Source organism: Talpa occidentalis, unplaced genomic scaffold (assembly GCF_014898055.3).
Source record: "Talpa occidentalis isolate TD23 unplaced genomic scaffold, MPIMG_talOcc4v2.1 talOcc4.2, whole genome shotgun sequence".
NCBI lineage: Eukaryota > Metazoa > Chordata > Mammalia > Eulipotyphla > Talpidae > Talpa > Talpa occidentalis.
In genome coordinates, this window is record NW_023602073.1 from 58,085,718 (window position 1) to 58,111,077 (window position 25,360).

The window sequence follows — 25,360 nt, forward strand, 5'->3', positions numbered from 1 at the left end:
CCCCAAACACGGGCGTCGGCAGAAGGGGCCGAGAGGACGACCCTGGGGCCCCGCCTTCAGGGGAGCCCTGACCTGGAAGTAGCGACGACACCCGTGGCCCCACCACACCTCGGCACCAGCACCCACCAGCCCCCGGGATGCGGCGGGTCTCGCTCCTGGAAGGCGGAGCTGGACCTTCCTGGCCTGGCTGCGGGGGAACTCGGCCCGGGGCGGGGGTGGGGAGGGGTGGCTCCCACTGGGGCGCACAGGCGTAGTTGGGGTCGATGAGGGGGGGTCACTGATGGTAACGGGGTCCGCTCTGCCCAGTTAAAAGCAGCCCCGTGACCAGCGCGCCTCGGCCCGGCCCCCTCACCCCCCTTGTCCCGGGTCCGAGGGCGGCGCTGCGCGGCGGAGGGCAGGCGGCGGAGCAGAGGGCTTCGTCGTTTTTTAAAACAAAGTTTTATTTTACATTTTTAAGCTTTTATTCGTAAGAAATACAGATACAGGCCCCTCAGATCAATAACCCCAGGCAGGAATCTATGTCCAAGGCTGGAATCGGGGTTTCCCAGGGGCGCTGATGCGCGTCTCTCCCCCGCTGGAGGCCTGGGGAGGCTGCAAAGGAGAAAGTTTCCGCCTGTGTGTTTCTTTGTTTTTTGTTTTTCCTTTCCGGCCTCCCTCTGGAGCAGCTTGTGACCATTAACTCCCTCACTCGCCACCCCACCCCCAGCTGTCTCTGAGCCCGTGGTAGAAAAGGGGGGTTATCCTGCCACTCTAGGGCGCGCCGTCAGATCCCTGCTGCATCTGGCCATGGCTACAGCCTGGGTGCGCCTCCTCCTTCTCCTGGGGGTCCTGCTCCCCCGCCGGGGCGAGTTCCTGCTGTTTAAACAGGGGCGTCAGAAGGTGAGCGAAGGAGTGCTGGGACCCTTCCACCGCGGGAGAGGGTGGAGGCCGAGGCCTCAGGGTGTAGCCGGAAGGCGCTGGTTGGGTTCAGAGAGAAATGGAGGCGGGGGTGGGAACCGCGGCACATTGGGAGTTTGTTCCCAGACAGGAAGCTTTGTGTTCCCCAAAGGCCTTCAGAGCCCTGTTTCACCTCCCTGGCGGCCCAGGAGGTGGAGGAAAGTGTACTTAAGACAAGCAAGCCCCACTCTCCCTATGTTGCGCCCCCTTGATGACAGCACTGCCGCCCCGCCTTCCCTACCTGCTCTGGTTCTCCTTCCTAGTGCTGACTCCTCTCTCCCCATTAATGGGTGATCTAGGAGTATTTGCCCCTATCCGCCAGCACAGGTCGCCCTTTGGGGCCCACAGAGATAATGGGGGCAGGACATCCAAAAGGTGAGGCAGAGGCAGAGGGGAAAGTTCTAGCCCGCCACCCTTCCACTCCCCTGCTCCTCTTAGGGCACCTAAGGGTGGGAGTGCAGCGGTGGTGCCACTTGGGGTTGACCATCTCCTGGTTTCTCTTCCTGGATCTCTGGGGCCTTGGCAATGCTGGCACCCTCCCCAACTCTGCTGCATTGCTAGAGACCTGGTGACTCAGGGCTTCTCCCCGCAGCGGGTAGGAGCTGGGTGCTCCCACCACTCTCAGTGCCTCAGTGACTGTTGCCTCGCGAACTTGGACTTCGGTCGTAACTTCTGTGCCCCCAAGACAAGAAAAGCCATGCCATGCTTGCCCCAGGTGAGGCTCTGCGGTGTGGGGAGGAGGGCCCTGTTGGTAAGTAGAATGGGGGAGGTGAAAAAAGGCCACACCTGCTTTCTCACGTCTGCATATAGTCCCCTTCCCCATTCTCCACCTGGCGAACTCCTAATCATCCTGCAATACAAGGCCAGCCACCTCCTCTGGGAAACAACCGCAGGGAATTTGCACAGCCTTGGCTCATACCCTCAGGAGAGCGTGAGTCTCCCTGGATTAGCCAGGCCTGCCATGTGCTAATCTCCTCATTAGCAGCAGCCTGCCGCTTGGAGCCCTCTGCCTGCCAGGATCAGACTGCAGCATATTCATCTGAACCCAGATTAGCACCTGCACTCAGTAGATGCTCAACAAATATCTATTGAATGAATATCTCTTTCCCCTCACATCACCGAGGCGAAGTAGGTGGCAAAAGACCTTCTCCCTAGCAATCCCTACCTCCCAGCCACGATGACCTACCATTTTTGAGAGGAAGCTGGCACAGCAGTGACAAGACCACAGCTTTGGATTCGGGCTTGAATTTAAATCTTGCCTTTTCCACCCTCTGATTTTATGACTGCAGACAGCTCACTTGGGCTCTCTGAGGCTTTGTTTCCTCAGCTATAAAAGGGGTGAAATGGGGCATCCCTGGTGGCCTAGGGATTAAGTCTCAGTGCTACCACAGCAAAGGCCCACCGGGAAACCCAACACGATGGCCTGAGTTCAATCCCCAGCCAGGGAGCGGACCCACATGGCGCAGCAGACCTCTCCTCGCTCACTGCTCCCCTCAGCAGTGTATTTCAATAAAATCTGCCTGTTCTGTTCCCCACTCTGTCTCTGGTGAGCTCTCTCACCCTCCCCCCACCTCTGGCCTACACCCCAGTTCTTCTATGCATAAATAAATCTTAAAAAAAAATAAACCAAACCAAAATGACATTTCTTCACTTTTAAAAAAATGGGGGGCCAAACAACTTACCCTACCACATTGCTGGGAGGGTAGGTGTCCAAGCGAAGACAGTGCTCAGTTGAGGTTGCTTGTTCTTGGCTGGTGGGAGTGCACAGCATTCCTGCTCCTGCTGGTCTTCTCTCACCTGGCCCTTAGCCCAAACTTTCCTAGGGAGGATGGACTTAGCCTCCACGTCTCTGCAAGGGACAGACTGTCAACTGCCAGTGCCTTACTGAGGCCGCCAGGCTCCTGCCGTGGCCTGCTCTAGACTGAAGTGGCTGTAGGGGCTTTTCACTTGGGGCATCTGATCTACTTGATCTCATCTAACCCTCACCCCATGAGATAGGCTACAATTATTATCCCCATTTGAAAACAGAGAAGCTCCTTAACTTGCTTAAGGTCATGGCCTTATAAACTGGAGGGCTGAGAGATCCCAGGTCTCTCTCACTCCGTCTGTTGTGCTCTTGCTCTTGCTCCTGCTCTCCAAGAAGTTTTTTTTTTTAAATATTTATTTATGCATACAAGAGTTGGGGTGCAGGCCAGAGATGAGGGGCCAGGGTGGGGGAAGAAGATTCATCAGAGACAGAGTGGGGAACAGAACATGCAGACTGACTGAAATACACTGCTGAGGGGAGCAGCAAGTGAGACGGGAGGGGTCTGCTGCACCATGTGGGTAGCTCTCTGCCAAGCCGGGGGTTCAAACTCCTGCTGCAGTAGCTGTGGATAGCTTCATAGTGCTGTGTCCTAACTCCTTGTGCCACCAGGGAGGCCCTCCCCAAGAAGTTTAAATGCCTTTCTTCCCTGCACCTTGGTGACCTGCAACTCTCGTACCTATTCCCTACAGACCAAGGGAGCCATCAACATCCTATGTCCCTGCCGAGGGGGTTTGAATTGCATATCCAGGGATGTGAACTGTGCCCGCCGGTGCTACTTGATGTAGAGGATGCAGGCTGTTCACTGCCACTCCTTCCACTCTCCCTTGCAGCCAGAGGCCTTGTGTCCTCATCGTGCTCGAAATCTAGCTCCTGATACATTAAAGTCACTTTCTGACTCTGGCCTCTGTCTGCACTTCTTGGGATAGGGATTATTCCCCCCTGATAGGGATTATTCCCCCCTGATAGGGATTATTCCCCCTCTGCAGAGAGCAGAGTGGGTCAAAAGGGGAGGTTGGAGGCATCACAGAGCTTCCCATGGGGATTGGCCTTATTGTGAAGGCATGGTGAGCTCAGGGAAGAATTGCAAGAAAGGGATATGGGTGAGAGCAAGCAAGGCCCACGTCTTGGGATGGAAGGCTGTGTGGGAGGGGCAAGGATGAGGAATGAGCTTAGAAAGCGGATGTTAGGGTGCTGGTGGATAGGTATGTGGGAGGAGACTGAGAGGAGGTGTTTGCTTTGGGAGGAGAGCAAAAGGGTAGAGGTCATTTGGAGAGTGTTTGTGAGCATGTATGTGAAGTATAAATGCAAAACTGTAACTGTACTGGGAAATGGGCCTGATGCATTGCTATCTCCTATGTGTCGTATATTACCAGTCCCATTTTAGGGATAAAGAAACTGAAGCTTAGGGCCTCCCCTGGTGGCGCAGCAGTTGAGTGCTGGGTTGCAAGGCTGCCTGCAGCCTCTGCAGCGCCAGTTCGATCCCTGGCCACCAGCGAGGATCCAACAAAAAAAAAAAAAAAAAAAAAGAAAGAAAGAAGAAAGAAAAAGAAAAAGAAACTGAAGCTTAGAGAGCTACAAGGTCACATTATGAGGGTAACAGTGAGAATTCTTTGTGTAAAAAAGTATCCCAGGGCCTCCCCAGTGGCGCAGTGGTTGAGTGCTGGGTTGCCAAGCTGCACCAGCCTCTGCAGCGTCAGTTCGATCCCCGCCTTGTGGGCAAGGGTCCCACATGGCACGCAGACCTCTCCTAACTCCCGCTGCTTCCCTCAGCAGTGTATTTCCTCAGTCTGCTTGTCCTGTTCCCTGCTCTGGCTCTGGTGAATCCTCTCACCCTCCAGGACCCAGCGCTTGTATAAATCAATCAATCAATCAATCAATCAATCAATCTTAAAAAAAAAAAAAAGAAAAAACTATCCCAAACTGTTGTAAATAATGAGAGAATTTATTGGTGGTTAGAACTGGAAGTCCAGAAGCAGGGCAGGCCTCAGGTCTGGCTGGATCCAGCAGCCCCGTGAGCCTTAGGCTGAATTCCAAGTTCCAGGTATCGCCTTCTGAAAACAGCTAAGATTTTTGAACATTTGTATATTCCAGGGCAAAATGTTTTTTTTTTTTAAAGATTTATTTATTTATGCATACAAGAACTGGGGTACGGGCCAGAGGTGTGTGTGTGGCGGGTGAGAGGATTCACCAGAGACAGAGTTGGGAACAGAACAGGCAGACTGACCAAAGTACACTGCTGAGGGGAGCAGTGGGCAAGTCAGGAGAGGTCTGTCGCACCATGTGGATTGCTCCCTGGCTGGCTAGGGATCGAACTTGTGCTGCAGAGACTGTGGATAGCTTCATAGGTTGCGTGCGTCTTAACCCCTTGCACCACCAGGGAGGCCCTGTGCTTGTATAAATAAAGGAGAGCAGCAGGCAAGCCAGGAGAGGTCTGCTGCGCCATGTGGGTAGCTCCCTGGGCAGGGATCAAATTCATGCTTCAGAGGCTGCAGATAAGTTCATAGTGCTGTGCTTAACCCCATCTATATTCTTTAGGATACAAGATTATAGCTACATGAATGAAAACCTACTCTCTTGATGGTTTAAGCAAGTAGATGAGTTCTCTCTCACATGATAGTTGGAGGCTGGAAGCAGGCTCTGCTGAGTGAAGTTGTCCATGCCCCCACTGCTTCCTGTTACCTTGCTCAGCCATCTGCTGCTCTGTTTCTTTTTAAAAATTACTTAATAATTTTTTACAACACAGCACACAGAAACATATCTGTATTTGCACCTTGGGGGTAAAAGTAGAAGAGCTTTGGGACCCCAAAGAGGCCTTCCTGAGAGTAGAGGGGATTCCTCCAGATACCAATTGGGAAGCTCTGCCTTAAGATGTTTCTTTTTTTCTTTTTCTTTAAAAGATTTATTTATTTATTTATTTATTTATACAAGCACTGGGTATAGTCAGAAGCGCAGGAGGGTGAGAGAATTCACCAGAGCCAGAGCGGGGAACAGAACAGGCAGACTGACGAAGTACACTGCTGAGGGGAGCAGCAGGTGCGTCAGGAGAGGTCTGCACTCCATGTGGGACCCTCGCAGGCAGCCGGGGATTGAACCAGTGCTGCAGAGGCTGTGGGCAGCTTCGCAGCCCAGCGCTCAACCACTGTGCCACCAGGGGAGGCCCTTAAGATGTTTCTTTACACCATATAGTCATAGATGACTCATCACCATATCTGTTGGGTTTACATTCCAGTTGGAAGAAAGGAGGTAGAGCAATAGCAAATGCTTCACCCTTCCTAAAAGACCAAGCCATGGCCTGATTTTCACTTCCATTCCATTGGGCAAAATTTGTCACATGGCTGCAATTAGCTGCAAGGGAGACTGGGAAATGTAGTTTTCACCTGGGCATCCATGTGGGAAACTACAAAGATTGGGGGTTCTATTATTTAAGGACAAAAGGCAATTGTCTGGTGGGGACAACCCACTGCCCTCAAAACCCTCTATCTGTTAGGCTACTCTTTCTTGACCTACATATTTATTACAGGACTGTGTAATCTTTGGCTTAACTATCGCATTAGCAAGTGGTATTAGGTGGTTGTGATGATATGGTATAAGCAGCCACTATGAAGGCATTCGTCCAGTGACGAAAGAAGACCAAGGCAAATGCCGATCTGCCAGCATCCAAACAAATGCCAGCACTTCCTATCTCTGGACTTCTGCATTCATGAGAAATTTAGACTCCAATATAGACTCCTATTTATTTAAGCCATATTTGCTTTGGATTTTTTTGTTACTTAGAGCTGAATCCAGTCCTAACTCATAAACCTAACGATTATGAAAGGATTTGTTGATCTTGGAACTATAAACTCCCCAGGCTGGGAGAACCATCATAATTTCATTGAGTTCAAGGTCCTCCAAACTTTGTGTGAGCCTCTCTCCAGAATTCCCACCAAGGGATTAGTGAATCTTCACTTGCATATCTCAGTGACAAGGACCTCAGGCTTAAGGTAATCGAGGTTTGAAGGCTCCAGGGGGTATTATATTTCTTATATTAAACCCAAACGAATTCCCTAAAATTCACTTATTTGTCAGTATGGAAATTTGAGTAAGAACAGGGAATGATAGCAAAAGTATGGGGTGAGGTGTCAGCTTTTTCTCATGATGTGACATTTGGGTAAGTTGTTTAACCTCTCTGATTCTTTCATTTATAGAAAATTTTGGGCCTCCCCGGTGGCGCAGCAAGTTGAGCGCAGCCCTGTGAAGCTGCATGCAGCTTCTACAGCGCCTGTTCTGTTCTTCCCACCCAGCCGGCCAGGGAGAAACCCACATGGCATGACAGAACGCTCCTGTCGTGCCTGCTTCTCCCCTCAGCAGTGTATTTCTGTCCTGCCTGTTCTGCTCCCTGTTCTGTCTCTCGTGGATTTTCCCACCCTCCCATGCCTCTGGCCTGTACCCCAGTTCTTGTATAAATAAATAAATCTATAAAAATAATAATATTTATAGAAAATTTTGTAACTTTTTAAAATAAAACAAATACATATAATTTATTGATAAAATAAATTTTCTCCTAGGATCATTTTCTAACACAAAGCAAGTCCATGGCAATTGTTAGTCATCTGACACCTTAACACAGGGGTCATGTCAGCTAGCTGTCAGCTCTGACAGCTCAGAACAGTGTGTGTGCTTGTGTGTTGTGTGCCTATACCCCTGTCTGTCTGAGAACTCCAGGACACAGCTCAGGGAGGTGTGATTACTTCCCAGGAAAAGGAGACATTCCCAGCCAGAGTGTCCTTGCTTTGCAATCTTGTCTCCAGTCTGTCCAGTCTCATCCTGCCTGGTCCCAAACACATCCTTTGAGATGACCGTAAGGAAAACACTGATTTAGCAAGAACACCCAGGAGCCTGGGGAAGGTTTGCAGGATAGGCTTTAATCACCAAGAACCCAATCAGAAAACAGAGGCTCTGGTCAAGGGGGTGAGCAGTCGGGGGCAGTGGAGGAGGAGCGTCCTGCGATGTGCCGGGCTGGGTGCAGGATGGTCTCACTCCCTGGAGCGACGGCCAGCATCAAGGCAGGTACCAAAGTTAGTGTTGGTGATGGAGCCCACAATGGTCTTGTCCACCTCACAGGTCAGGCCCCGCTCACAGGGACACTTGTAGTAAACCCCATAGAGTGTCTGCGGAGACAGGGAACCAGAGCACTCGCAGGCTGTGGGGGCTGCTTGGGCGTCTCTCTCCGGCCTGACCTGACACTCCGCCCGCCCAGCTTGTCTTTTCAGCGGTGCTTCTCCCGACGGCCCCAGCAGGGGGCGCTGTGGGCCAGGCCTGGTCTCCAGTCCTTTGCTCACTTGCACTAACTCGATCTCTGGGAAGCCTCTATTTACCCGCCGTAAAATAGGGATACCACTCCCTGCCTCCATGCATTTCACTGGCCAGGTTAGGACAGTGCTGGGAAACCTGTCGATGTTCCGCTTTTCATCTCTGAGGGTGCAGAGTGAAACTCTCCCTGACCCCAGCTGGAAGCCTCAAGGGAGCGTTCCTTCTGGGCGCTGTCCCTCCCCCACAGCCCCCCGCCCCCCCCCCCCGCCCGCACAACTCCTCCGCACCCACCTTGGCAGAGCACTCGCTGTTCTCGCTGGCCTTGGGTGCGCAGCGGGCCAGGCTCATTCCGGTATCACGATGGCAGCAGCGGCTCTTGCACTGCATGCTGTTCAGGCAGAGCTCTCCCTCGTCCTGCCGGAGCAGCCAGTCAGCCCAGGGCGCTTCTCTCCGCAGACCTCACCCACAGCCCGCCATGCTGACAGCGCCTCCCCTGGTGGTGGCGTGTGTGAAGGACTCCCACCCTGGGCCTAGGGGCCTCTCTGCCCACTCCAGCCCCCCACCCACCTGAGAAGTGGGCAGTGTAGTGCCAGAAAAGCAGTCCTGGAATTGGGGTGGGGGAGGTGGGAGAGGGAGGATACCCTGCCTGGGGGCTGAGGTGACTCCTCCCCTGAAGAAATTCTTACCAGGTTGACAATGATGCCTCGGGGGTCAGGAACAGCATAGGCCACTGCGAGGACAGTGACAAGCAGAAGGACCAGGATCTTCTCCATGATGAGTGTGCACAGCTCGTGTAGGCAGCAGGCAGAAGGTCAGGTGGTGGAAGGCAGAGCCAACTGGGGTGGTGGGGCTATAAAAGAGGCCCTGTCCACGTGTGACCCACCTTCCCTATCTTTAGTGCCTACCGTGAGCAGACGCCAGCTGTGGCCAATCTGCTGGGGGTTGGGGGGGTGCGGGGGGTGAGGAGGGTGTCCTGATAAGGTGGCTGAGCGGCAGCTGGGCACCCAGTACTTTTGTGCATGTATGTTTATATGTGTGTGGGGCAATGTTGCATCATGGTTAAAGAGTGTGGATTCTGGAACAAGTTAATAGCTGGACAATTCATCTGTTCTGAGCCTCTGTATCTGTCATTTGAGGATAATTTCAAGAATTTTGAAGGTTAAGTGAATTAACATTAATATGTTCCATATGTGTGATATATAGGCATGTGCATATAGACACACACATATATATATATTTATTTATATATATGTATCTCACCAGAGGCTCGCGCATGTAAGCAGTATGTAAGCATTAGCTACTGTTGTCTTTTCTGTTGTTATTTACTCCCAGTGCCCAGAGCTTCTTGGCAGTGCTGTGGCTAGGAGGACGAGAGAGGCACCTAGGATGTGAGCATTTGTTAGTCTTGGCTGAGAATGAGGAGTCTTGTGAGGCTTTGGGTGACCTAGGGGCTGGAAGCTGGGAAAGACACAGCTGAGTGTGCTCAGGTGTGGGACCCCAGCAGGTTTCCTGAAGGACTGGTGGCTGTGCCAGGAACTCCATCCGGTCCCGGAGGTGGAAGTGAGGCCCCCTTTGAAGGCCCCAGACTGGGTTGCCTCCAGCATGGCTTTGATCCAGTCAAACTTGGCTTCAAAACTCAGCACTGACTAGCTATCTGACCTTGGACAAGTTATTTAAATTTCGTGAGCTCCACAAGCCTGTTCACTCAGGCACTTCAGACCTAAATAAAACAAGGTATGTGGGAGTGTCTGGCATATTGTAGGTGCTCAGCCAGTGTAAGATCACCCCCTTGCTCTCACCCTTACTCTACTCCACTCTACAGCTGGAGGAGGTTCCAGAAAACTCTCAAAATAAGAGAAACTCACTCAATTCCAAGACAAAGAAATACCATTGATAAATGAACACTATTCTCTCTTATTTTTATGGAATCCAGTGTTTAAAACCACTTTTCTCCATGAGCACATCCTGGCCCCTCCTTTTCTCCTCATTTTCTCCCTCCCACCTCCAATACTCCTGGAAGCTGAACCAAAGGAAGGGTGTGTGTGTGTGTGTGTGTGTGTAAATTCCTTTCCCTTCTTACAAATGAAGATTAGGAGCTGGGAAAGAGTAACGGAAGGAACTGTTTCCATCAGTGAAGACCAGAGTTCAGGCCACATGTCACCACCAAAAGTCAATGAAGTAGGGCCTCCCCGGTGGCGCAGCGGTTGAGCACTGGGTTCCGAAGCTGCCCGCCACCTCCGTGGCGCCGGTTCGATCCCCGGCTGCTCCCTGGCCACGGAGGAGGTCTCACATGGCGCGCAGACCTCTCCTGCCGCCCGCTGCTCCCCTCAGCAGTGTACTTCGGTCCTTCTGGCTGCTCTGCTCCCCGCTCTGGCTCTGGTGAATTCTCTCACCCTCCCGCGCTTCTGACTGTACCCAGTGCTTGTATAAATAAATAAATAAATCTTTAAAAAAAAAAAAAGTCAATGAAGTAGAGACAGAATTGAATCTTTAAAGTGTGCTTTAATCAGACAGCCAGCAATCTGGATGATGAGGGGGTAACAACTAGAAGAAACTGCCTTAACCTTTCATTTTTAGCGGGCTTTTTATAGTGAGTTGAACAAAGACAGTTGTTCAGCAGTGAGCAGGCCTTCACCTTTGCCAGGAGCCCATGATATCCACCCCCACCCCCAGAGCTCCTCATCACTTCTCTAGATACCCTGCCTCAGGTGTGTCCTAGTGTGCAGAGTCTGGTCTTCCCATAGCACTGGCTCCTCACACTCCTGCAGATGTGTCCATTGGCTGGAAAATTAACTCAGAGTAGACAGGCCATAAGCAACGTGTGTGTGCAGGTTTCTCACTGTATCACGCAAGTGTCCTAGCCACTCCCCTCCCCCACCAGCCCTTATCAGAACCATGAAGTGCTTTAGTCCTAGTCACAATCAGCTTCCAGAGAAGAAAGGAGTTTTTCTCTCTTACAAATGAAGAGTATATATAACAAAGAGAATATTGACCATGTAAGTGCTTCCAAAATGTGAGCAAGATTTAAGTACTTTTTGTAACAAAACCTTTGAAGGTTTAATCACACCTTTTCCAGTCTAAAGAGTGTTTTGCTTTGGAGTTCCCCTCTTCAAAACGAGCTGATTTCTGGTTCCCATGTGTAATCATATAAATTAATCTCATAGGCATAATGTTGCCTGAGCAAAGCAAAGAATAGGCTGTGTGATTCCATTCACATGAAGTTCAAGAGGAGGCAAAACAAACCCATGGTGATAAGTCTGTCAGGTTTACCCCTGGGAAAGATACTGATTGGGACAGGGCAGGAGGGAGCCTTCTGGAGTGATGGAATTGTTCTAAATCTTGATGTGGGGTGTTGGTGACATACATAAAAATTCTAGTGCTGTGTTTAATATTTTATCATTTTCTGTATGTAATGTAGGTACTTTACCTCAATTAAAAAACAAATAAAAGGAGTAAAATTCTTCCTGGTTAACTCCTACCACCTGGGATGGTGGGGTTTGGGGTGCTGTCAGGCCTCTTGGTGTATGGGATGCGCACCCAACATGGGCAGGCCCCTGTTGACTGTGATAGCAAATGAGCCCATCTTTGCTCCTGTTAACTGGAAATAAGGTCTTAAGGACAGTTACAAATACCACAAATGCCACAAATGTCACAAATACCACAAGACATAGGGATCACTTCCCCTGCATCCTTCCAGGCATTGCTAGTTACTAATTTTACTGCTTTCCCAGGGACAAAATACTGATTTTGAATTATTATTTTAGAGAATGAGAGGGAGCATCCAAAGCTTTGACTGTGCTCTTCCCGTATTAATGTTTAGCTCGAGGATCAGGGGGCCAAGGTGAAGATTCTACCAGTTCCTGAGGTGATTTGATCGAACCATCCAGGAACATGGCATGGGTGTGAGGTCTTGCAGGTTAATACACCCATACTTCCCAATGTCATCTCAGTGGCCCTATGGCCTGTAGCAACTAGCCTTAACAGATTGTTTGAGCCATATCACAAAAAGGTTTTGAAGTTCATCTTATTCCTTGAATCAGTAAACTAGACATTCAAGATTGTCTGCTTGACATTATTCACTGCTTTTATAAGCAGCCACCCTACTGTGTGTTTCTGATTTATTCATTCATTTTTTTATTTAAAGATTTATTTTTTTTATTTGTACAATAACTGGGGTACAGGCCAGAGGTGTGGGAGGGGTGAGAGGAATCATCAGAGACAGAGCGGGGAGCAGAACAGGCAGACAGACTGAAAGTACTGCTGAGGGGAGCAGCGGGCGAGGCAGGAGCGGTCCGCCAAGCCGTGTAGGAATCTCTCTGGCCGGCCGGAAATCGAACCCATGCCGCAGAGGCTGTGGACAGCTTCACAGTGCTGTGCTCAACCCGCTGCACCACTGGGGAGGCCTCCTGATTTATTCATTCTTTAAAGTCTGTCTATGGCCAAAGTCATTCAGTTCCCCAGAGCTTGACCCTGTTGGGTACATAATCCCAACAGAGGGTACATAATCCCTGTTGTTTGCAGCTGATAATTTGATTAGCTGTTTCTCATCTATGAATGTTGGCCTGCTGTTTCTCCAATTTCAAACGTAAACAAGAATTCCAGAACCTTTTGCCTGATCCTGGGCACCTGAAGCCCCTTTTCTGGAGCCAATATTTGGATCAGTTACGGCTCCTTTATGCTAATAGCCAAAACCTACAATGGCTAATGGAAGCAAAAGGGAAGGTAATGGAGGGATATTGAGTGGGTCACAGAATTGAAGAAGGACTAGGAAGGGCTCTCTTAGGAAGGAGGGGAGACAGGGAAGACGCTAAAGCTCTCAGTAGCAGGACTTCATGCAGTGTTTCCTGAGAGCTGACTAAGCAACACTTTTTTTTCCTGATGTCAATCTACCACCAGGTTAGATTCCCAAGGGAGAGACTGATGGCTGAGTGTAGGTCACCCATGTGGCCCTGTCTCTAGGGTCTGCATGGCCTTTGAAAGTAGGAGAGACTATTCTCAGAGGAGAGGCCTTCTGGGCAGGCTAAGCAAAGGGGGTCAACCATGCCTAAGAGTTTGACTCCAGCCTGTGGCCTTTTCTGAATGGGGGAAGACATCATTGCTCTAGGAAATCATCCAGTCTGATGATGAAATGCAGGCTGTGCTCTTGATGAACTTCCAGTTTGATGGTGAAGCCTGGTCACAAGACCTAAGCGATCTAAGAGAAAGATGAAACATGGGCAATGGCACAAATAAGTTCAGGGCAGAGTTCTTTTTATTTATTTATTGTTTTTATTTATTTATTTTTAAAGATTTATTATTTATGCATACAAGAACTGGGGTACAGGCCAAAGGTGTGGGGGGTGTGGGGGATTTACCAGAGAAAGTGGGGAACAGAACAGGCAGATCAACTGAAATACATTGCTGAGGGGAGCAGTGGGCCAGTCAGGAGAGGTCTGCTGTGCCATGTGGGTCACCTCCCTGGCCTGGGATCGAACTGCAGTGGCTATTGGTAACTTCATAATGCTGTGTCTTAACCCTTCGCGCCCACAGGGTTCGTTTTAATAGAGGAAAACTGGAAACTACCAAAGCATCCTCAAAAAGGAAATGATTCATCAATTATGGTGCACAGGCATGAAAATCATGTTTTTGAAAAAAATAGTAAAATGTGAAAATATTTTCGGGGTAATGCTAAGTGAAAAAACCCTGGATGCTCAATTGCATATATGTTATTATCTAACTGTATAAGACAATGGCATGTGCAAAAGCAGGAAAATGCACTAAAATATTAAAGGAGATAATAATTGTAATACTATTAATAATAGAACATTTTTAGAACTTTTTATGGGAGGCCCTAGGCTAAACATTTTACAGATCCTATTTTCCCTAACCTTTGTGCAATAATGAACTATTATCATCCCCATCTTACAGATAAAGAAACTGAGGCTCAGGAAGATTAAATCCATGATGGTCACTTAGCTAAACTAAGTGACTTGGTAAACTCAAATCCAGATCTGTCTGGAGATGAACTTCATGCTTTTAGGATGATCTTGTCTCTCCCATGGTGGGATTACGAATGATTTTTATTCTTTTCTGTGGCTTTCCTAAATCTTCCGAGTTTTCTACCCTAGTCATGTATTTAACAATACAATTAGAAGAAAGAGATATTTTGAGAAAAAAAGGCAAGGGAAGAAACATTAACAAGAAAAACATAATACAAAAAAGACTAAATAAAAAAAATAATCAAAAGACATTGTGATGAACCAAAAGCATATGTAAGTTCTTGGAAGACTCATAGGAAGGTTCTTTGCTGTACTTTGTGGTTGTTTCTTTTTCTTTTTAAAAAGATTTATTTATTTATACATACAGGAGCTGGGGCACAGGCCAGAGATGTGGGGGGTGTGAGAGGATCCACCAGAGACAGAGTGGGTAGCAGAACAGGCAGACTGACTGAAATACACTGCTGAGGGGAGCAGTGGGCAAGACAGGAGAGGTCTGCTGTGCCATGTGGGTTGCTCCCTGCCCAGGGATCGAGCTCATGCTGCAGAAGCTATGGACAGCTTCATAGTGCGGTGCCTAACCCCTTGCGCCACCAGGGAGGCCCACTTGTGGTTGTTTCTGCAGTTGCTTCTATCAGTCTGCGTGGCAAAAACAAAAACAAGAAACCCATGTACAAAATGCATACACATCCACATAATGTGTGACTAGCTCGCGGTCTTTGCGCTCAGGCACCCTGTTCCTTCCATCTCGGTAATTCTTTTGCCTCGGGAAGGTAGCCTCCAACCTAGCCTCTTAGAAGTCGTTGATGTTACGCCTGAGAAGGGAAACCAGCGGCGGGAAAGACTGCTGGTCTCCAAGGGAAGGCGGTTCCAGGAGGGTGTGCAGGGAGGCAGGCAGGGCAGGGGCGAAGGGCGACCGCGCTCAGCAAGGGGTTTTGCGACGGGAGTGAAGCCAGAGGAAGGAACGTGACCGGCGCAGCCCGCCACCCTCCCATCTCTTGTCCTTTTCACTCAGGAGGGTGAAAATGGGTCTTCTTTGTTCCCCTCGGTGGGGTGCGGGGTGGGCGGTTCGGGAGGCTCGCCGCGCCTCCCCCAGCCGGGGTCGGTGTCTCCGCGCGCTCCGCGGCTGCGGGGCCCCGCCCTCCTCCCGAGCCTCGGGGCGCTGGCCGCGGTGCTGAAGCAGCGGGCGCCTGGCTGGACAACGGAGGGACCCGGCCGCCGCGAAGGGGCCGCAGCTCTCTGGAGCGCTGCGCCCGAAAGGGGGAAGGGCAGGGCGGGCAGGGAAGGGGAAGGGGCCGGCAGGCCTGAGACCCTGGCGGGACTGAGAGGAGGCAGGAGACAGCCCGGTTAGAGCAAACACAGCCACCACCCGGACAAGCTTTCCCTGAAGAAGCCAAGGTCGCCCTCCTTGGCCTGTTAATCCTCTTTCCTTCACCTTGGATGGACCTTCATCTTGTGTCTTGCCTTCAGCCTCCTTTCCAAATACCCCTGACGAGTGACCCTCTTCTGGACTTCGATCTGCAAAGCCACCGACTTCCAGCTGCCAGGCTCCCAGCCCTCAGCCTGGCACTCTCACCATGGTGAAGTTACTCCCTGCCCAGGAGGCAGCCAAGATCTACCATACCAACTATGTGCGGAACTCGAGGGCTGTGGGCGTGATGTGGGGCACGCTCACCATCTGCTTTTCCGTGTTGGTCATGGCCCTCTTCATTCAGCCCTACTGGATTGGTGACAGCGTCAACACGCCCCAGGCAGGCTACTTTGGCCTTTTCTCCTACTGCGTGGGCAATGTGCTGTCCTCCGAGCTCATCTGCAAGGGTGGTCCGCTGGACTTCTCCTCCATTCCTTCCAGAGCCTTCAAGACTGCCATGTTCTTTGTGGCCTTGGCCATGTTCCTCATCATTGGCTCTATCATCTGCTTCAGCCTGTTCTTTATCTGCAACACTGCCACCGTCTACAAGATCTGTGCATGGATGCAGCTGGCTGCTGGTGAGCTGGGTTATTGGGAGGGCAGGCAGGGACCACAGGTGCAGCTGCACCATCCCACCCTCTATGGAGGCTCTGGGTCCCCTACTCAGTTGTCTTCCTTTGGCCCAGCCTTACCCAGTGCTATGTGGAAGTCTCTGAGGAACAGAGAATCTTAGAATGTCTAGAATAAAAGGAGCTTAGAGGTCAAATTGTTCAACCTTTTCATTTTGCAGAAGAGGAGCTGAGATCTAGAAAGGGAAAGTGACTTGCCCAGGAGCACACAGCTAGTTGTTAGAAGAAAGCAGGTGTCCTGACTCCAACACCACCACACCAACAATTGTTGCTAATCAGAAGAAAGAAAAAAGGAAGTTTCCATTGTCAGCCATGTGGGAATAGGACCCAGTCCCGGGGTAAAATAATGATGCCAGTCGAGCACATCTAGATGTTCCCATCTCCCATTTCCAGGTATTTGTTCTTTCTCTCCTTTAAGGTTTGCCACATCCCTGCCCTCGTTCTTTCTCTTCCACACCAAACTGCTCTCAGGGAGATCTAAGGTCAGTCATTTGTTTGAAGTTTTATGCTGAGTATAACCTCTCCCATAGAAATTTGCACGTAAGTCCCATCTTCCATTGTGGAGTGAAAATCTTTGTTCTCAAATTATAGAATTCCACACTGGAGGCAACAAATGAGAATGATATTTTGAGATGGGGCAGATCGGGGTCTTTTAAAACTATGTGGGGTTGGTAGCTACTCGTGGTGCCCAGAAGTAAGGCCTTCCTTGCCTCCCCTGTTTCTGGGCCTTGACTCAGCTGGCCCTGCTCTCGAGAGCTCAAGAAGATGTGGGATAGCATCTTGTCCTGCAGCCCTTGGTCCCTTTCCACCCCAAAGACCACACCTAGATTGTCTGTATTGGGAGATGTTCTGGAGCAGTGCTGGGGACTGCAGACTAGAGGAAACCATCTTGACATGGTGGGTTAGAATGAGAAACAGTGTTGTCCTTAACAGGGAAATGGAATAGAATCCCTGTAATCAAATACATAAGCTCAAGTGTCAGCTCTGTAGCCTCCTCCCCAACTACAGATGAAGAATCTGGGGCTGACTTGTCCATGGCTATAGCGGATCAACTGGTAAACTAAGGACAGAGGAGAATTAAAGCAAGTGGGCCCCAAGAAACTAGATGTATTTCAGACATTTTCATGGAGTCACACATTTACATAACTACAATAATTCATAAAATACCTTTTTTATATCATCTGGAGGAGCCTCATCAGGATCCAGTGTAGATGGACCTTCCCATCTTACAAACAAGGCCCCTCGTGGGAAACTAATATTTGAGCACACAGATAGGGAATGTTTTGATCCCAAAGCTGTACTCAGAATGCTTACATGGCACCAGAGCTCTCACCCCAGTTTCCTCCCTAAGGTCCCTTATCTCCCCTTTTATTTGTAGTCTCTCTATTTGGTGAGGGAGAGGCTGAGGCAAATATTTGTGGGCAGTGAGGAGTAAGGAGGGGGAATGAAGATTTAGCAGTTTTGTGACAGTTGTAGAATGGAACCCAGAATGTTCGCCAGTTGGTCCTCCATATCAGGGTTATGGGGTAGTGGAAATAGAGCTGTCCATTCTCATTCACTGTACCACTCTCCTCCCCCGATCTCCTACAACAGGTGCCATTTGCTAAACAGGCAGTGCTGGGAGTGGCAGGGGGGGTCTGGTGGGGGGAAGGCTCACCAAGCCATCTGCTGGGTCATTGAGCTGGAGAAACTGAAAGCAGGGGTGGCCAGGTTCCATCCCATGAAACATTTAAGTTAGGGGAGAGCAAAGGCAGTGTCATTTTCCATGGAAAATGAGTCAAATGGAGGAGGGCTTTAGGGAGTGTGCTCTGTAGCCAACAGCTGGGAGATATATCCATTTGAAGTGTGTGTGTGTGTGTGTGTGTGTGTGTGTGTGTGTCTGAGTGTGTGTGCTGTAATTTAACAGTTTTTTTTAGATTTATTTATTTATGCATATAAGAACTGGGGTGTAAGCCAGAGGTGCAGGGGGTGGGGTTGAGAGGATTCACAGAGAGAGTGGGGAGCAGAACAGGAGGATCTACTGAAACACACTGCTGAGGGGAGCAACGGGCAAGGCAGGAGAGGTCTGCTGTGCCATGTGGGTTGCTCCCTGACCGGGGATTGAATTCATACCGCAGTGGCTGGCAATAGCTTGATAGCGCTGTCTTTAACACCTGTGCCACCAGGGAGGCCCTGTAATTTAACAATGTTAATTGTTCTTCTGGATGCCAGGTGCTGGCTGAGCTTCTAGAAACACAGGAGGTTGGACAAGTTGCTTGTCTCTCTCTGAGTCTGGGTAACCTCTTTTGTAGGTGTAGTAACAGTACCCCCGATTACAAGTTAGTTTATTGCAAAGATGGAAATGATCTAATGCATGTAAAACAACCTGCACAGTGCGTGTGTGAAAAACACAACTTTCAGACAGTGTGGGTGAGGTGATGTCACAATAATAAACAATACTCAATTTTTAGTGGTTCAAAACAAAGGTTTCTTTCTTGAGGATCTGTTGGCATCAGCTCTCACTGTTTTCTGGAAGCCAGAGTATCAGTTGTCATAGGACTATTGTCATTGCAGAGGAAAAGGGAGTGCTACAAGGTTTCCCACTTACAATTAAATGTTGTGGCTTAGAAGTGTATACATTTCTGCTTATGTTTTACTTGCCAAAGGAAGTCATATGGCCTTGCCTAACTTCAAGGGACAAGGGGCAGGAAGTAAAATCCTACTATGGACCTGGACTATTTATGAATAGCTCTGATGACATCCACATCCACCATCATTATTTTCATCAGACTTCAATGTCAGTAATAATAACAGGCCTCTTCTAGACATGATCACACTTAGACCTCAGTCCTGCTATGAATCAAATATTATTGATTGGAAGTCAGAAAGTGTAAGTAAACTTGGGCCTCCCCTGGTGGTGCAGCGGTTGAGCACTGGGCTGCGAAGCTGCCTGCAGCCTCTGCAGCGCCAGTTCGATCCCCAGCCACCGGCGAGGGTCCCACATGGTACGCAGACCTCTCCTGCCGCACCCGCTGCTCCCCTCAGCTGTGTACCTTGGTTCTTCTGCCTGTTCTGTTCCCTGCTCTGGCTCTGGTGAATTCTCTCACCCTCCCGCGCTTCTGACTGTACCCAGTGCTTGTATAAATAAATAAATAAATCTTAAAAAAAAAAATCCTTTAGAAAGTGTAAGTAAACTTGCTGAGAATACCATGCTCATCTCTATTTAAGCCCTGAGATATCACAAATGGGGTGAATCTCCACTGTTTCCAGGACCATAGGCAGGTGGGGCAGCTCACAGAGGACTGTAGTTAAAATAGTAACAACCTGTTGCCAGCTCAGAGCCCCTATGGGGAGATACTAGGGAAGGGGTAGGTGGCCAAGGGGAGGAGTGATGGAGAGAACAGAAAGTCTAGAAGGGCAGCTCCTTTCCATATTCACCCATGCACACACACCCCCACCCCCCCATTAAACTTAAGGCTATGCCAGGCGCCAAAGAGCTGGTCTCGCACCTAGTAGGGAGGGTCACAGGTTTTATCAAAAATACGTGGGCGGGCCCCCCTTCTCCACCTCTAAGTCTCTTCCTGAAACATTTCTCAGTTATCAGTACGTTTGAAATACTCTTCAGTTCTGGGTATAGAGAGAAGTGACTTTGAAATCCAGAAAGTCAGTTGTGAATTCAGAGCTTGGCTCTGTCATGCCTGGGTCCCTTGGTTTCTTTGTGACTGTAAAATGGGGCTTTAATATGTGACTTATAGAACTTTTGTCAGAACTTTTATAATATGTGACTTATAGCACTCTGATCTTTACCCTTTACTGTGCCTTGTTTGATCTGCTGACTTCTTTGCAAAACAAGCTGAGTCCAGAGTAGGTAACTTTGGGTCTGGTGAATCACTTCTCTGAGGGACTCCTGGGCAGGGTGCAGTTTGGGGACTAAGGAGCCCCCAGGCCTGTGTGAGGAAGTGGCACACAGGAGGGACGGCACCACATGCCTGCATGGTGGTTGTGTTTGGGGTCCCCTTGGTCACGTCCCAGGACTCTCACCTGTCTATGCAGCAGTGGTGGGTGGTGGCATGGTGGGAAGGCATGGGAGAGGTTGGGGGAGTGGGGACAATGGAATTTTTGTCTATAAATATTATTGGTGGAGGCATAGGTGGAATAAGAGTAGTTAACTGTCGGGCCTCCCTGGTAGTGCAAGGGGTTAAGCACAGCACCATGAAGCAATCTGAAGCCTCTGCAGCATGAGTTCAATCCCGGCCGGCCAGGTAGCAACCCACATGTTGCAGCAGACCTCTCCTGACTCGTCCGCTGCTCCCCTCAACAGTGTACTTCAGTCAGTCTGCCTGTTCTGTTCCCCACTCTGGCTCTGGTGAATCCTCTCACCCCCCACATCTCTGGCCTGTGCCCCAGCTCTTGTATGCATAAATAAATAAATCTTTAAAAAAAAAGAGTAGTTAAAAATAGTAATTTTCCAATATTAACTTATTTGAAATGCACCACAACCCCAAATAGGTGAGTGCTATTATTATCCCTGTTTTACAGGTGAGGAAACTAAGGCCTCCCCCCCAAAAAAAAATAACTTAAGTAGCTTGCTTGAGTTACACAGAAGTTAGGGAACAGCTGGACTTGAAACCCAGGCAGTCTGCTCTAATGTTTTCCTTTTTCCCTATTGAAAGAATCACCTGAAAGAGTGCTTTCAAAAACAGGGACTTCTGAGCACAGCTCTGCCCTGGGAGTCAACTTTTTAAACAAATGTTTCAGAGGATTTTAAATTCAGGGAGTGTGGGTAACTGCACTATGCTGTAGTGGGTAAGGGTGCAGAGACCTGTTTGCTTGAATGGAAGGCTCAGGAAGAAAGCAGCCAGGGATGAGGCTGGGGAAATTCCTGCATTCCTCGAATCTAAGACAGAATACCATTGTTTGCTTCAAAGAGGAAACATATTTCTTTTTTTTTAAAAAAAGATTGATTTATGCATACAAGAACTGGGGTACAGGCCAGAGTGTGGAGGGTGAGAGGACTCACCAGACACAAAGTGGGGAACAGAACAGGAATACTGACTGAAATACACTGCTGAGGGGAGCAGCGGGCGAGTCAGGAGAGGTCTGCTGCGCCATGTGGGTAGCTCCCTGGCCGGGGATAGAACTCGTGCTGCAGTGGCTTCATAAACTGCTTCATAAGCTGCGTCTTCACTTCTTGTGCCACCAGAGAGGCCCAGGAAACATATTTCTAATAAGGCTATGGCCTGAAGCTTTCTTGTTGCAGTTTTTCAGAGTTGTTGAACTAGAAATAATTGTCTGACTTAGGACTAATGTGTTCTGTGGGCTGGGATAAGATTTTGGAGGGTTCTTGAAGCCAGGGTGGGCAGTACCTCCCTGAATCCAGTGAGACGCTGGCTGAGGGCCTGGTAGGGCAACCTTGAGGACTAACTTTTCAGCATATAAGTTCCATAGGGCAAGGTCTTCTTGTCATAGGGCAAGGTCTGTCTCACACCCTGTGGACCTCCGGAGGTGGCAGAACCCAACTGAGCTGAGGTATCTGCTCCTGCCCCTGCCCCCTGGCTCCCAGTGGGTAGCTCTTGGCACCTCCATTTCCCACCTTATGTTCTACAAGAAAGATGCTAGGATCCATATGATCCAGCAATTCCACTTCTAGGTATTTACCCAAAGGACACAGAAACATCAATTCCAAAGAGCACCTGCACGCCTATGTTTATAGCAGCACTGTTTACAATAGCTAAGCTATGGAAACAACCCAAATGCCCAAAAATAGATGACTGGATCAAGAAGATGTGGTACATATACACCATGGAATATTACTCAGCATTCAAAAAAGATAAACACATGCAATTTGCAGCAACATGGATGGAGCTGAAGGGATCATGTTCAGCGAAATAAGCCAGAAAGAAAAAGAAAAATACCGGATGGTCTCACTCATAGCAGGAATCTAGAAAACTTAAATAAGGGACCAGGAAAAAGAATAACTATAAGAAAGAAAATATCAAAATCAACAAACAACTATGAACCAGAGACACACTATGGGTGGTGGAGGGCGGGGAAAGGAGGGCTTGGGATAAAAACAAGGGGGGGGGGTGCAATTGTATGGGGAATATAAAAATAAAAAAAATGTAAAAAAAAAAAAGAAAGACGCTAGGAGCTGGCCCTGTGCTTCTCAAGCCATGGACACAAGAAGGTAAGTGACCAGATGACTGTGAGTGCCAGGCAGGGCATAAGGTGCAAGGGGAGCACTGAGCACGCCCAGCCTGACCCACTGTCCCCTTCCACCTCAGCCACAGGTCTGATGATTGGCTGCCTGGTCTATCCGGACGGTTGGGACTCCAGTGAGGTGCGGCGCATGTGCGGGGAGCAGACCGGCAAGTACACGCTGGGTCACTGCACCATCCGCTGGGCTTTCATGCTGGCCATCCTCAGCATCGGGGACGCCCTCATCCTCTCCTTCCTGGCCTTCGTGCTGGGCTACCGACAGGACAAGCTCCTCCCTGATGACTACAAGGCAGATGGCAATGGTAACTCGCGCTCCCTCAGGGAGGCAGGGCCTCCTGAGCAAGGCTCCTGAGGCGTGGCTCTTGGAGAAGGGGTGGGAACAAGCCCAGTAAGACACAGTGCTTGCCCTAGAAGCCAGAGGCCAGGGAGGGTTGTAAGCTAGCTGGCACGAGATGGCACACAGCCCTGTGACAGAAGGCTGGCCCCTGGCTCTGGTGCACCCTCAGGCTCCAGCCCTGATCCAGCTCGGGGTGGGGGCTGGGCATCGCCTCCCCTAGAAGAAGGCAGCAAGGCTGGGTCTTGAAGCAATCCTGGCAGTTTGGGAGGTGGAGAGAGGGACAAGAGAGTGGAGGGGTTGAGTTGTTGGGGCAGAAAGAGAAACTAGGTTAGGGTGCAGGTATGGCAGCTTCAGGATTGTAGATGATAGCGGCGTGTGCGTCCTCTGGTTGGTCTGGGGCTTCCCTGTATGTCCACTCCTGTTTCAATTCCCTCTAGTCCAAATGCTGCCCCCAGTTATAAAAGTCAGTGGTAGCTGGTGCTTGAGAACCAGGGGTTTCTTCAGGAAGCTTCCTTTGATTGCCTCTCATTGAACTCTGCCCCGGGTTAGGATTAGGATTATCCCCTATCTGTCTTGAGGGGCTAAATTTTCAGCATGTAAAGATCTACTTCTAGTCATAGGGCAAGATCCGTCTCACACTCTTATGAATCCAAAAATGACAACTCATGTGGGCCGGGTCCAGCCACTGGTCGCACGGGAACCACGATGCTGCAGATAGAGTCCGATATAAGGAAAGCAGCTTGAATCAGTTGCCAGCAACCTGGGGGTGGCAGGCCAGATGTCCCAAGCAGCCACCTTGCCTTCTCAGACTCAGGAGGTGATTGCGTGGGGAGGCGTGGGGCTCACGTAGGCTGCCATGCCGGCATCTGTGGTTGTTCTCTTAGCAGCGTGGCTTGTCAAGGCCTTTAGACAACACCAGGTTTTTGCAGTTTGCTGTTCCTACCAGTGCCGGAACCAGCTAGTTCCTCCCAGAGGCACTTTGTCATTAAGATACAAGAGCTGAAAAAAAAAAAAAGATACAAGAGCTGAAATACCCAGATGCTGCAGAACACAAAGGGGAGGGCCAAGATAAAGGGGAAATGGAAAACAATCAGCAATAGAAAGGCACTCTGACCCTCATGCCAGGTGGCCTCTGTGAGGGGCCTGTCACACCCTGGAGACTCCTCCAGGCTCCTTTCCCCAGAGCGGTCTTCATTTCCCCCTTCTACTTGAACTAGAAGCAAACCCCCTTTTCCCCAATGACCAAGATCCTTCCCAGATGAGGAACTTGAAGCCTTAAAAGAAGACTCACCTTTCTAGCCACCTGGAAAGATGGTGGCTAATAGGAACCCGGAATTTGGGTCTTTTCTGGCTCAGCCAAAGTGCACTTTTCCCTGGGGAAGTAGTTGGAAACATCTCATCCTTCCTTGGAGATGGAAGAAGAGAGACTCACAGAAGTTTTGTGGCTAAAGATGGAAACCAAATTACAAAATGAGCTGGGTCAAGGAGATAATAGATTTCTTTCCACTGCAGTAGAGTCCTGTAACTCCTGAGTTTTGGGAATGCTTACAGCCTGGGTCCCTTGAGGGCCAGGTAAAGGGGAGGAACATGGGATTGTTAAGGGCAGGGAGAGGGAGACCCCAGAAGCCCCAAACTCCCCTAACCTGCCAGTTCTAAATAGGTTCTGCCGTCTGCCGCATCAAGACAAAACATATAAACATTTAATGGAAAGGAACTTTAATACAATTAGTGTGCAATATAGAAAAGGCAAAGAATATAGTTTCAGAATCAAGCACCTGAAGTTACCCATCCCCTCGTGGGTGAAAATCCACCCAAATGGGATTGGCCCAGAGCAAGTCCCAAAAGTCTGCCATGAGTCTAAAGCACCTTCCCACAGAAACCCATAGAAAAGGGTCAAAAACAGCCAGACAAATCCGGGAGGAAAAGAGCAAAATAAAAATAAGATAAAAGCTGCCACTGTTAACCTCCCCATGGGTTTCTCCCCTCATCTTTGTCAACCAGTCCAGGACCAAGAGGCAAGCGCAGCTTCTTCACGTGTCTCTCTGCTCCATGCGCCTCCTCCAGGTCTCCTTCTGGCTCCATCCTGCTTCCTTCCTTCCTCAGTCTCCTCTGCAGCTTCTTCTCTCCCTGCTCAGCTCCACCCTTCTTTGGGTGGCGCTGGGAACCTGGAACCTCCCCTTTTCCTGGGCACCACCCTGTTACAGAATTCGTGTTTACTAAGACTCCTTCATGGACGGGAGTGGTGTAAAGTTTGTTCATAAGGACCATTTTTATCACATCCTCATTGCAACTCTGTGTGAAAAGGCTGCAGTTAGGAATTCCAGCAGCATTTGCACAACTAGCACTTTCAGCAGTGATGGAAGCTTTTTCAGGAATGACTCAGCAGAGCTTCGGGAGGCATTTTTGCCTGGCTTTTAGCTTCAAGCAGGGCCATCCTTAATCTGCCTGGATATACTTGTGCAGCAATTTTATATTACTCATTTGCATTTTTCTTTTTCAGAAGGGATTTTTTTGTCCAGAAAGAAATTTATTCATATAAATTCTCTTTAAAGTGCTCTTATTTAAATTCTCTTTTAAAGTGTTTTCTAGACACTTTTTTATACTAAAATGTCGATTTACTTTATTCTCCTTCCTTGTTCCTTTCCTTTCATATCCCTCATCCTTGTCTTTTTAGGCATTCATTTTCATATTTTAGTTCCCTCAGTATCATACAGGATTGATTATTTTTGTTAATTGCCTTTTTGGACATATCACATAACCTTGCTGAATACATTT

At 49.3% G+C, this 25,360-nt stretch overlaps 3 protein-coding genes across 3 annotated transcripts; 2 read left to right on the plus strand and 1 right to left on the minus strand.

Moving 5' to 3' along the window:
• Positions 1-637: 637 nt before the first annotated feature.
• CLPSL2 (colipase like 2) lies at positions 638-3,560 on the plus strand. The gene is made up of 3 exons (XM_037520874.2): positions 638-879; positions 1,529-1,651; positions 3,433-3,560. Exons 1-3 carry the CDS (start codon positions 787-789, stop codon positions 3,526-3,528), a joined length of 312 nt encoding a protein of 103 aa, XP_037376771.1. The 5' UTR covers positions 638-786; the 3' UTR covers positions 3,529-3,560.
• A 4,072-nt stretch (positions 3,561-7,632) lies between these two features.
• CLPS (colipase) lies at positions 7,633-8,967 on the minus strand. Its single transcript, XM_037520875.2, has 3 exons — positions 8,722-8,967; positions 8,327-8,449; positions 7,633-7,893 (listed from the first exon to the last, which is right to left on the minus strand). Exons 1-3 carry the CDS (start codon positions 8,806-8,808, stop codon positions 7,759-7,761), a joined length of 345 nt encoding a protein of 114 aa, XP_037376772.1. The 5' UTR covers positions 8,809-8,967; the 3' UTR covers positions 7,633-7,758.
• A 6,620-nt stretch (positions 8,968-15,587) lies between these two features.
• Positions 15,588-22,600, plus strand: LHFPL5 (LHFPL tetraspan subfamily member 5). The gene is made up of 2 exons (XM_037520876.2): positions 15,588-15,999; positions 22,314-22,600. Exons 1-2 carry the CDS (start codon positions 15,588-15,590, stop codon positions 22,598-22,600), a joined length of 699 nt encoding a protein of 232 aa, XP_037376773.2.
• The last annotated feature ends 2,760 nt before the right edge of the window (positions 22,601-25,360 follow it).

Excerpts from the sequence above, each read along its gene's own strand:
- CLPSL2 (XM_037520874.2), top strand. The coding sequence starts at position 787 with ATGGCTACAGCCTGGGTGCGCCTCCTCCTTCTCCTGGGGGTCCTGCTC. Across the intron at positions 880-1,528 it reads TTAAACAGGGGCGTCAGAAG|CGGGTAGGAGCTGGGTGCTC; the intron begins GTGAGCGAAGGA and ends TTCTCCCCGCAG. Across the intron at positions 1,652-3,432 it reads CCATGCCATGCTTGCCCCAG|ACCAAGGGAGCCATCAACAT; the intron begins GTGAGGCTCTGC and ends TATTCCCTACAG.
- CLPS (XM_037520875.2), bottom strand. The coding sequence starts at position 8,808 with ATGGAGAAGATCCTGGTCCTTCTGCTTGTCACTGTCCTCGCAGTGGCC. Across the intron at positions 8,450-8,721 it reads GAGGCATCATTGTCAACCTG|GACGAGGGAGAGCTCTGCCT; the intron begins GTAAGAATTTCT and ends CTGCTCCGGCAG. Across the intron at positions 7,894-8,326 it reads ACAGCGAGTGCTCTGCCAAG|ACACTCTATGGGGTTTACTA; the intron begins GTGGGTGCGGAG and ends CTGTCTCCGCAG.
- LHFPL5 (XM_037520876.2), top strand. The coding sequence starts at position 15,588 with ATGGTGAAGTTACTCCCTGCCCAGGAGGCAGCCAAGATCTACCATACC. Across the intron at positions 16,000-22,313 it reads ATGGATGCAGCTGGCTGCTG|CCACAGGTCTGATGATTGGC; the intron begins GTGAGCTGGGTT and ends CTTCCACCTCAG.